Here is a 12,460-nt window from a genome sequence, read left to right on the forward strand (position 1 = left end):
TCCAGAACATTTTTATCACCGCAAAAAGAAATTTTATAACCATTAAGAAGTCATCACCTTAGCCAAGTGTGGTGTGAATACTATATCTCCAGCAACTTTGGGAGGATGAAACTAGAGGATCCCAAGTTGAGGCCAGCTCAGAGAGACCTCACCTCAAAATTAAATAAAAAAGCTGGGTACAGCACTAGTCTACATGTGCACACCCCTGGTTCAATCTCTAGTAAAGCAAAAAAAAGTCACTGCCTTGACAACCAAAAATGCTTCTATAAATTTGCCTATTCTGGATATTTCCTACAAATGGAATTGTACAATATGTGGCCTTTTATGACTTGCTTCTTTCACTTAGCTTCATGTAATATTCCACTGTATGACTATGCCACCTTTTGTTTATCCATTCATCCCTCGATGTACATTTAATTCCTTTCCTTTTATTTACTATCATGAATAATGTTATTGTGAACATTCACATACAAAGTTTGTGTGGGTTTATTTTCACAATTCTCTTGTGTATATACTTAGGACTGGAACTGCTGGGTCATAGGCAAGAATCATTCTTAGAACAAATACTGTGTATGGACCTAAATAACCCCTGTAATCTTCCTGGGTCTCATTTTTCTTTTTCAGTATAATATGGCTTGAAATAATTAAATGAAATAATGTATTTACCACGCTTAGCACCATCTAGCATTTTTTTTTTTACTAAGTAAGTTTAATATTACTAGGGAGGGGTCCTGGGTCTCAGTTCTCCTGCCAAATGACGGAGTGGGACAGGCGGACCCCTGTGGGTCAAGCTCCGCACCGCGGAGGCCGGCGGTCCGCTGCAGAACTTCCCGCACGCCCTGGCCACCAACCCCTCTGCAGTCGTGCCCAGGCCCGCAGCCTTCACCGCGGAAGGTCCATATCCCGCAGAGCTCACCTGCAACTTCCCGCGCCACTCTTTCAACTGGCACGTATAACCCGGAAATAAATCTCCCGGTAGCGGAAGCAGATTTCCAAGACCGGAAGCGATTGTGAGGCAATCATGGCGTCGGCGCTTCTGGCGCTGAGGACGCGGGCAACTGGTAAGTGGGGTGCTGTAGTCGAACCGGGAGGGAGGCCGGGATTTGGAAACTGCCCCCGAGGGTGGCCTTGGATGCGTTGGGGTCGTGCGAGGGTTGAGGGGGTTGCTGCCATTGATCACGTGACAGGTCTTGGGCGCTCCTGCGCGGGGCGGGGAAGGTTGGGGAAGCACGTGTCCTTCCTCTATCTGGAACACCGAGAGAGGACTTCCTTGGCGGTTGGTGACGCAGGCACACCGCTTCCCCTCTCTTGGTTTGTGTGGATCCTTTTATCCATGGAAAGGACTGAGTTCAAACAAAGTTAATCCATTTGTTCAACAGATTTAGGTCGTTCTCTGTGCCAGACACTGGTGAGTGTTAAGAATATCAGAAGAAAATATGAAGACATGGTCTCTAGCCGCTGGGCAGTTCTTGCTAGTAGATGGATCAGTAAGCATATATCAGTAAAATAGTTGATTTTTACAAGTGCCATGAAGAAAGAGAATATGTGCATCCTCTTTTAGATTGAATTGTCAGGAAAGTCCTCTAAGGAAACCTCTGAGGTTTAGACCTAAAGAACAAAAGGAGGCGGGGCAAGGTTGCACACGCCTGTAATCCTAGGGAGGCTGAGGCTGACCAGTCGTTTCCAGGTCAGCCTTAGCAACTTACTAAGACCCTATCTATAAATAAAAAGGGCTGGCCTTTACTATCTCATTTCTCCTTACCAAATCAAACTTGGGATTCTCCTGTCTCAGTCCCTTCAGTTGCTGGGATCACAGGCCTGCACAACTCTCCCTGGCTTTTCTGTTAATTCTTATTCGTGCTCCTTTGTTCGAGCTAGTTTCTGTTCTCATGAAAACTTCAGAAAGCTAGGCTTCCAAAATGCTGAATAAAGAGGCTGCAGACACTCAAAAAACTTCCCTACAGATGTTTGCGTAGTACTCAAACCACGACTGAGTCTGGAGATCTGAAAGCTAGGATTGCTGTTCCTAGGTTTGTCTTACAGCAAGAGGCTTCCATGTTAGTATGAGTTTGAATTCATTGTCTTTTTAAAAATAAATGCCCTACCTTCTTGGCCTTGCATTTGTTCTTATTAATTTAAAATAAATGCCTTTGAGCACTTTAGGATGAGGTCAGATTAACTTCTTACATTGTATTGAATTTGGTTGGACTTCTGTTTGATGTACTTTGGAAAGAAAGGGAACAACTTGCTAAAATGTCCAGAAGCCTGTGGAAGCCATGCTCCACCAGTTGCGCTTTTTGTATGCAGGTATCTGGTTGCAGTGGGTGAATGGATAGCTTCAAAAGGGTGGGGGAGCTGCAGCTGAGGCCGCTCTGGGTGTCCTGTTGTTGGCCTGTCTGGGTTGGCTGTGCCTCTCCATGGGGTGTGAGGGTGAGTGAGGCTCTGAAACAGGCAGTGCTGTGGTGTCCTCTTGCCGGCTTCTTTGTTTTTTTCAGTAGGACTGAATGGCCAGGATTCAGAACATGTGATTTTTTTCCCCCCATTTATATTTTCCTATTCTCCCCACATCTGTACACCCCACTTCCCAGTGCGTACATGCACACACATACACTCCTATGCCCCTACCTCAGGCAGCACTTAATCTCCAGACAGTACAAGAAATGAATGGTCCCCTGTTATGGGAGAAGACCAAAGGACTTCCAGGAATTCCTTGAAATCTAACACTTAGCATTTCTGTTCCCCTCACACATCTTTCTTATTTCCCCTGTCACCTTTTAGCTTAGCAAATGGGCCATGGAGGCAGAGAAAGATCTAACAGTGTTTCTGTTTTCTCTGCAGTTACAGCCCTGTTGAGCCCTCCTCCAGCTATAACTCTTGCTGTCAGAAATGCATCTAAGAAGACCGGTGGTAGCTCCAAAAACCTTGGTGGAAAGTCACGAGGCAAACATTATGGCATCAAGAAAATGGAAGGTGAGAATGTGTTTTAGCTTCCATACTTCAGTTTAGGGCTGAAGTATCTTGAAGACGAGTAAGTGTGAACTTTAGCAATGAAACTAGAGTGAAGAGGCTGCTGGGTAGGGGATTGGGCACTGTTTGGACCATTTGGCAGTTGTTTCTGTTGAGGGACATGCTTAGAGGTTGGTATGCAGCACTTGGGCCAGCCAACATGTTTTCCTAGAAGTTTGCTGTGCTGTCATATCGCTGGGGCTGAGAGCACACTTGTGGACTTCTCTTCTAGGTCACTATGTTCATGCTGGCAACATCCTTGGGACTCAGCGCCAATTTCGCTGGCACCCAGGTGCCCACGTGAGTTGCTTGGGGGCCCTCCCCTCCCCTTTTTTCTAGGACCACCTTTCTGTCCCTAAATACAGTAATGAAAACAGTTGCATTTATTGGGTGCTTACCATATGCTAAGCATTGTGCTTATTCCTGCCCTTACTATCTCATTTTTCCTTACCAAATCCCCGTGAAGTGGGATTCACAGGTGAAATGCCAAAAACCTAAGAGAGTGGCAGGGCCCAAGTAACAGGGTTGTCTAACATTAGATGATTGCACATCCTATGCTTCATTTTCTTTTCAGTGAGAAATAGGAGTGGGTTATATAATTTAATATATGGGGCAACTGCAGCTACCTGAGCACTGAGAAGCAATATGCTTAAGCTATAGTAATGCAAAGGTGGCAGTTTTAAATGTTTTTAAAAGGTACGTGTTTTTAAAAGTTCTTAATAATGTACAATTCTAAACCAGGCATGGTGGTACTCATCTATAATCTCAGCTACTCAGGAGGCTCAGCAGGGAGGTCACAAGTATGAGGGTAGCTGGGGCAACTTAGGGGAGACCCTGTCTCAAAATTAAAAAAGAAAAAGGGCTAGAGATTTAGCTCAGTGATAAATACCCCTGGGTTCAATCCCCAGTAGCAAAAATAATATTTTCTAATAATAATGCACATATTATGACTGAAAGGAGCTTTTAGAATTAAATTCAGATTTAAAATCAAATTCAGTAAATTATTTTTTCTTCTTCTGTTAAAAACTAATGATGGTGGCTAGGGTTATGGCTCAGTAGTAGAGTGCTCACCTAGCATGAACGAGGTACCAGGTTCGAGCCTCAGCACCACATAAGTGTAAAATAAAGATATTATGTCTACCTAAAATTTCAGAATAAATATTAAAAAAATTTTTTTTGAATAAGGTTGTGGCTCAGTGGCAGAGCATCTGTGAGGCACCGGGCTGGATTCTCAGCACCGTATATAAATAGATAAAATAAAGGTCCGTTGACAACCAAAAAAATATTAAAAGAAAAAAACTTGAGTAAAACAACAATAAGCAGTGTAGTGAATAGGGAGTCTGCCTAGCTGTGTTTGCCTTGGTGTTACGTTAGCCTAACGTTTTGGTTCTCCTTTCCAGTCCTCAGTTCAAGAGGGTGAGATGCCTTGTGAGTTCAGATATTTTCTTCAATTTTTTTTTTGAGTCTTAGGAAATTAAGTTCATTTATTCATTTTTCATGATTTCTAAGATTTTTCTTTGCATAAACCTGCTATGTGGTTGAAAGGTAGCTTGAATTTAGTAAAAACAATTCACTGTGTGTGTCAGAAATTCGATCCATACCAGGCAGGGATTCCAATTTCAGCAGGTTGGGCTTAGTTCATGAGATAGAAGAATTCTTTGTTAAAACAGAACTATACTGTACCCTTCATGTTATTTTAAGTAATAATTTAGTCCCCTCCCCCTTTTTTAAAATCATCTACCCTTCCTCAGTTTAGTTTCCTTTGTAATTAAGCTTCCCACCTCTTTGTTGTGGGTAGGAGGTTTTTGTTTGTTTGTTTTCTAGTGCTGGGGAGCAGATGATAGCCAAATGTTCCACATTCAGCCATACCCCCAGCTCATTTATTGCTAATTTTAATAGACACAGAAAGGCTGATAGTAATCTGTAATTATTTCAGAGATGCTAATTTGAATGTGAATTGATTTCATATGCAGTAGCTTTAGTTTTTAGAATTTAAAAGACTTTGGATGTGTGGCTAGAGAACTCTTGGAACTTGCTAAAATAACAGTGATAAGAGCTAACATTTTTTGAGTTCATAGCATTCTAAGCTCTTTGTGACCATGAACTCATTTAGTCCTTAAGATGACCTATAAAGTAGTTAGTATTATACTGAGACACAGTAAAGTGGGATCTTAGTGCTTAGTAGTTGTCATCTGAAAAATGGGACTGAGAATAGTACGTAATTCACAAGGTCAGGATTAAATGAGTTGATATATATATATATACATATCTGTGTGTTTGTATGTGTATGTATACATATATTTGTGTATGTCATTAAACACCAGTTTGATGTACATTTTCATTTATATAAAGTTCAGGCTCTATCATAAATATAGATTGCCAGGCATGGTGCTACACACCTGTAATCCCAGCGACTCGGGAGGCTGAGGCAGGATTATAGGTTTAAAGCCAGCCTTGGCAAAAGTGAGGTGCTGAGCAACTCAATGAGACCCTGTCTCTAAATAAAATATGAAATAGGGCTGGGGATGTGGCTCAGTGGTCGAGTGCCCCTCAGTTCAATCCCTGGTACCAAAACAAAATAAAACGTGTAATAAAGACATTAGCTACTGTAGTGCTTAAACATAGTAAGCACTGTACTCGCTGATGTCATTATTATTGCTTTATTAACATACATTATCTATAAAATACTGATCTATATTTTCCATGGAGCCTGGACTGTCTATAAATGAAAATGTACATTAGACTGGTGTTTAATATGACAATTCTTTTAAAGTATTTTAAAGTCTAAATAAAGCATGTTCGTAGGGACAATGATTTGAGACATTTTCCCTGGGTCTGGTTTTGGGATCCATTCAGTGTGGCTTCCAACCAGCATTCTGACCCAGCAGCCAACAGATTTGGCTGTTGGAATTTTCTTTTTCCTCTCTGTTATGGAGCAGAAGGCAAAAAAGTACTAAGCAGTGGGAAGGGAAACATGGAGTTCTCTAAACCTCACCATTCAGCCCCAGGACCTGAATCTTGGGGGGAGGTCTATGTGGAGGCTCTAGGATGTACCACCTGGCTCCCCATCCAACTAACCAAGACTGTGTGTTGCAGGTGGGGCTGGGGAAGAGGAAGTACCTGTATGCCCTGGAGGAGGGGATAGTCCACTACACTAAAGAAGTCTACGTACCCAATCCCAATAACTTGGAGGCAGTAGATCTGGTTACCAGACTGCCCAAAGGTGCTGTGCTCTACAAGACTTTTGTCCACGTTGTTCCTGCCAAGCCTGAGGGCACCTTCAAACTTGTAGCCATGCTTTGAAGTCCTGGTTGAGGGCTTGGAACAGAGACTGGAGCCCAGGTGACAGGAGAAGGTGATACCAGAAGTCAAGTATTAGGGTCACAACAGGGCCTCTGAGGAAGAGGTCTGTTGGAAGTTGACTCTGCAGGAGACTCGGATGACTGCTGGGATGCCTTTTGGGAGACCTGTCCTGGGCCTAAATAAAGCCTGCTGGAATCACGAATCTGTGCTGTTTGGGGACAAACTTAGATGTAGCTGCTTACTGCTTTGTTGGTTCTTACCCATGTTCTCTTGTGTACACTAAAGGGAGAAAGCAGGAAGGAATCCTGTCAGAGTGAGGAAATGAAAAGGGAGGCTTTGTTTTGAGGAGAGGGTTATATTGGCACCATTTCCCAGAGGAAAAGAAAGAGGTGAGCTTGGTATCCCAACTGCTTTCCCTGTGTATCCCCTAAAAGTCCAGGGGCTGCGTCCTGGGAGGGAGAGAGGGCAATAGAGGAAGCAACACAGTTGTATTCTCTCTTAAAGCCACATGCAAAGGAGCAGGCTTTAGCCCCAGAGATGGCTACACAGTAGGCCCCTGCCTCTTTGAATCCAGAGCAGAGGGAGCATGTGGGATGGCAGGAGGTTCAGTCAGGCCCCATCTGACCTGGAATACCAACGTCCTTCCAGTGGTGAGGCAGGTAGGTGACGAGTGACTTCTTCCCGCTTACCACAATAGCTAGACATAGTAAGCCCACATTCTTCTCTGGTTCTTAATTTATCTCAAACCACATAGCAGCAAACAATCTGGCTTTGGGAATACTTACTGAGGACCCAGAGCAGGCTAGGGGCAGGCATTCACTGTCAACCCAACCAAACACTTAAAAGGCCTAGCAGGGAGATTGCAGCCAGGGAGGGTAGCCATTCCTGGCGTTGGGCGGTAGGTGGGGTTGGCTGCAGTCCCAGAGAGGAGCTTTGAGTCCAGTGGCTTTTTTCTGAGGACTCTCCTCTGCCTATAGGCATGGGCTCCAATTATTTGGGGGCAGAGAAGTCTTCCTTTTCTGAAGTTTCACCTTGAAGTTGTTGCCTTGTTCTCTCAAGACATGACCCTGGATTCCCCACTTCCTGTAGATCCTAGGCAAATGTGACCTGGGGTTTGTGGGGGTCCACTTTGGCATTTTTCCACGTGAAGTACCAGAAAGGCCCAGTAGAGCTAGTCCTTAGCAAAGGAGGTTGGTGGGGACTGTCTCCGTAGGCACAATGCTGTATCTTCAAGGCCCCTAAAGAAATAGGAAGGGGCAAGATGGGGTCACTCCCTTCTACAGTGATGTTTCCCTGAGCAAGGCAGGTGGCTGCCTCTTGGGATGGGTCAGCAGAACCACATTTGGGTGGTAGTGCAGACAGTGGCAGAGCCTCCTCATAACTTGGTGGCAGTTGAGTGATGGAAGAACAAAGGTATTGGCTGTATACTTACCTTTTTTTTTTTTTGGAGTGCTGCTTTGCGTTCTCTCCCGCAGCAACAGGTCTTTCCTGGAAATAAGTTGGATCCCTATATAGAAAGGGAAGTGGAGCCTCCAACCAAATTCTAGCTCCTCCACTAGTGGCCCTTTCTTTGTTCTAACCCAAGGGTCTCTAACGAGGCATTGTGTATGAAAGAGTGATCCGGGAAAATCAGTTCTTGTGGCACTAGGCTAGGAGGACTGAATGTCCACCTCTGCAGGCCTAGAGCCCAAAGTGTGCCATCAGCTGGTGAGTCTGCTGCTGCCAGTCCTATCGAACATTCTACTTGGACAAGTGAACCAGCTGCCACAGGGTCCACAGTGGCTCCTGGGGAACCTCACACAGCATACCTCATCTCCTTGGGGATAACACCGTGACCAAGAAAAACCGACAGAGCCAGAAAGACATGCCACCATTATCCAGCTTCTGCTTGGATCCTCCTAAGACTAGGTCCCACATTCCCTCCTCCCCAAGAAACCTCTAGGCTTCATCTCATTCTTTCCTTCCCTTGCATTCTTCATAGTCTCCTTAACCAAACCAGGCTCCTTGCTGGCTTCAAGAGCCAGCACACACATCTTCCACCACTCCCAGATGGTAACCCCAAAGTTCCTATCTCCCCTGCATACCTCAGGACTCCTGTTCCTTCACAGGGGCGTGCCATGGTGCTGAGGTAGGGATGGAGGCAGTAAAACTTGAGTCACAAAGGATAACTCAAGGTGAAAAATCAAGATTTAGGATCATTGTGCAAGAGAGTAGAGTCCAAATGCACTGTCTTGTCCCCAGTTCCCTTTGCTCCCATCCTTTAGTCCTCTCTGCCAAGTCCCAGGCCACAACTCAGACTCTCAGCATTTCTGAGATGCATAAGGGTATAGAGAGATTCCACTTCTTTCGGGCCACTGGCTTATTCTCACAACCTGACAACCACCTCTGGTGAGCTTTGGAGGGAGTTAGAAAAGACCTCATCCTCCTGTCCCCAGCTCTTCATCCTGGACCTGATGCAGAGGTGGGGGCTGAAGCTCAAGATTGCCTTTGCTTTCTGTATAGATGCCATATGGTGCCCTTGTCCCTGACTGCTGATGTTGCCACTTGCCCCTTGGGCCTCTGGGCTTTCCCTGGAAACTGGGGAGCTGGGTGAAGACACTGAGTTTCCCTGCAGAGTTTAACAATGGCCAGTATGTCATTAACCCTTTCCATACTATTGCCCTGACCCACCGGGAGCCTAAGCTGGAGGAGGATGCATTCAGAGAAGAGAGCCCAAAGGCCCCCTGCTACTGAATAACTGCTTCCCCTGAGCAGGGGCCCTCTTGCCAGAATTTGGGAGGCAAGGGCTTGTTGGGGAAGAGTGCTTACATATTGGCTAGGACAATAAAAGAAGAGAAAGGAGCAGAGGACCTGGCAGCACTGGGGGTGTCGCTGGTACAACAGCAGGATGGCAGGAGGAATACCAACGACAAAACTACCCTCCCAGAGGCTCAATCAGGGACAGCCTGGGACTGACTGTGGCCCATTTCCTCCCTGGGTTAGAGTCCCACTCCAGAAGCTGATGTGGGAATGACCCGCTTCACACACAGGGCAGACTTGTGTGCAGGCAGCTTCCTTTCTGCTGCTGCATCAACTCTCTGGGCAGGAGAGCACAATGGCTTTGTCCTATGTCTCCCTTCAGCCCAGGGAAGCAGTGCCATGTGTAAGGGAGACTTTACAGAGGAACACATTTAGGGAGGAGGAGCAGATAACCTTAGAAACAGTGGGTCTGAGGAGGCAGGAGAGAACCCAAGAGCCTGAACTCAACCCTTGGTACTCAGCCCTCTCCTATCAGACTGTGGCACTGTAGAACTTGACACTAATGGGGAGAGACAGTGACTCATAGTGCCTCCATACAGCATTCTTCCAGGTGGTTTTGGGAGGAATGTTGTTATTACAGGGGACCTATTGATGGGGCTGGGCTTCTGGTCTATAGTTAGGGGCTCAGAGTGCATCTGCTCCAACCCTATGACTTGGAATGGCAGTAGGTACTGATCATGGCCATGACTATGGCTAGGAAGCTGTTGTCCATGGTGTGGACACAGAAGCAGTGGCATGGAGTGCCAGGAAAGGGCTTCAGCCCTGAGGGTGGCCACCAGGACCACTGGTCCTCCCCCGAACTAGAGGGTCAAGAGGATCGAGCCCTTCAGAGCCCTGGTACCTGTGAGGACCTCTCCAGGTTTTCCACTCCTTCTGCCTTCTTTTAGGAGTACTAGGCCATGACCTGGTGTCCTGTAGATGGCATTCCCCTCTGTATGCCTTGAAGCCATGAGGGCATCTCTATCACTTCAGGAGAATGGGTTGGTGGGAAAGGACTCGGCTTCTGCTGAACCTGACAGCCAGGCAGGGGAGCTCCAGTTTGCCAAGGTTCTGCACTTGGTCTCAGATCTCCTTTCAGTCTGACTCTGCCTATCTCTACTTCTTATTGGCCTACATAACTGGGTTCTGGATGCCAATTGGCTGTCTTCTGGTCTGGGCTCCCACCTCTAATGGAACTGTGGATTCCATGGTTACCCTGGAAACTGGGCTTGTACCACAATACACAAAGGCCTCTCTGCTGGGGTTCTTCCTCCTTCCAGAGCAAATATTGTGAGCTCTGGGGACTTGGCCTGACTGAGCTTCCAGGCTGAGCTAACTCTCCCTACTAAAAGACTAGGGATTCTGGCAGAGAAGCTGCTCTCAAACTTGCCTCAGTGATGTGAACAAAGGAGGGGAGGCCAAGACGGCCTCCACTTTCAAGCCTACCTTCTAAGCCTGTTGGGAAGAGTCCTAGACTCTGGTCCTGGGTCCTACAGAGCTTCTACTTCACTAAAGCCAAGACAAGGCAGCCAGAGCAACAGGGCTGGGACCAGACTTTCCTCGTTCTTCTGCCTGCCTGCAAATGAGCATCACTGGCGAGCAGTGACAACCATTGTTGGACTGTCAGACCAGTTAAACCAGGTTCATGATCTGTTGGGCTAAACAAGAATGCAAATACAGAATGTTTGCAGCAGATGAGAGCAATGTGGAACTAAGACCTGGTGTGACATGGTGGGAGTGGCAGGGGCTGGCACACAGTGCATGAGCCACCCAAACTAAGACAACAATGGTTTGAGAACTGTTGTGCTAGGCAGCCCTGGTTAATGTGGGCTGCTTTGTGTGCTCTGGGCCAGCAGTTCAACTGTTTTGGTTTGGCCTGTGTTTAATATGCTGAACCCAGATAGTAATTTTTCTGTTTAATGGCCTAAGAGTTGGGCTGGAGATGTAGCTGAAAAATAGAGCACTTGCCTCGAATGCACAAGGTCCTGCGTACCAACCCCAGAGCCAAAAAACCCTTCAGAGTTGATGTTGAGAAACAAAACCCCCAGTGATCTGGAGGACTAGAGTACAGCTTCAGATATTCACTAAAATAGGAGTAAAACACAATTATATTCACTTTGAACCTGAACATCATGAACTATATGCTCTTGCTGTTTGCCCCTTCTGGTTACCTGTCTAGTCAAGCCCTCAAGAGAGAGCATAGTTATTTCAGTGGCTAAGGCTTTCTACCTCCTTCTGAAGTCTGCTGCTACCACTGGATGACAAGCTTTGGGCTTGTCATTTCACAGTTCTGAATCTCAGTTTCCTGATAGGCCCCAGGAAGGTAATAAAAGTGCCTGATTTTAGGGGTTGGGAGGATTAAATGAGAACTGCATGCAGTCAGCCCAGTGGCTGAACAACCCACTCTGGTGCTGTTATTAGTGGTCAGGAGCGCCCTCTCATGGCAACTAGGAAAATGACATGGGGCAGCCTGGGCGGAATTGAGCCCTTTAATATACCAAGCTGAGCTGAGACCAGTGTGATCAGCAGTGGTGATTTTGGGTCTAGAAACCTCACTCTTGCTCCCCACATTACAGAAGGTGTGAAGAACTCTGAGCCCTTGCTAACGACAGGAGGGGAGTCAGAGGTGGGGAAGGGGCTTAAGAAAGGGAAAGGAATAGACAAACCTTTTTTTTGAGGTGGGGTACAGGGGTTTGAACTCAGAGGCACTAGACCACTGAGCCACATCCCCAGCCCTATTTTGTATTTAGTTTAGAGACACAGTTTCACTGAGTTGCTTAGCACCTCGCTGTTGCCAAGGCTGGCTTTGAACTCGCAGTCCTCCTGCCTCAGCCTTCCACCGCATGCAGCTAGACAAACCTTTCTAGGATCCTTTCAGGTCCCAGGTCAGAGGCCAGGAAACCCAAGTCTTACTCCCAGCTTTAAGGGACAAACTCCAGCATGACCATCAAGCCATGGCTGGGATTGCCTCTGTTCCTGAGGGTGCCCCACGAAACAGAACAATGAGGGCTTCCAGGATGGGCCCAGGTGACACTGAAGGCAGAAAAGCCAACATCTGCTACAGCCTGGCGAGGTGGAAGTGCTGGATCAGGGCTCTCAAGAACGAAGCTCCCCTCATGCTGGCCTGCTGAGTGGCAATGAGGAAGTCTCTGAGCCTCCCAGGGCCGTTGACCTCTCAGAAAAAGAAAGGGTTGCACTGGAGGAGTTTTTGCATCCCTTCTGGCTGGGATGGATTTGAAGCTGTTCCTGCTCTGGGGGGCTGAGATTTCTGCCTTCTCAGGGCCATCAAAATAGCAGCTAAGACTCCTAAAAGAAGGTGGCCCTGGGAACAGCGATGAATCCCCGACATGCAGGAGGAAAAACACGAGCCTGC

The 12,460-nt window shown here is 46.7% G+C and overlaps 1 protein-coding gene across 1 annotated transcript; it reads left to right on the forward strand.

Moving 5' to 3' along the window:
* Positions 1–927: 927 nt before the first annotated feature.
* Positions 928–6,511, forward strand: Mrpl27 (mitochondrial ribosomal protein L27). The gene is made up of 4 exons (XM_046420446.2): positions 928–1,061; positions 2,839–2,970; positions 3,239–3,306; positions 6,103–6,511. Exons 1-4 carry the CDS (start codon positions 1,022–1,024, stop codon positions 6,307–6,309), a joined length of 447 nt encoding a protein of 148 aa, XP_046276402.1. The 5' UTR covers positions 928–1,021; the 3' UTR covers positions 6,310–6,511.
* Positions 6,512–12,460: the final 5,949 nt, after the last annotated feature.

The sequence above is a fragment of the Marmota monax genome, unplaced genomic scaffold (assembly GCF_021218885.2).
Source record: "Marmota monax isolate L192 unplaced genomic scaffold, Marmota_monax_Labrador192_F-V1.1 WCK01_AAM20220418_F8-fsc00064, whole genome shotgun sequence".
Taxonomy (NCBI): domain Eukaryota; kingdom Metazoa; phylum Chordata; class Mammalia; order Rodentia; family Sciuridae; genus Marmota; species Marmota monax.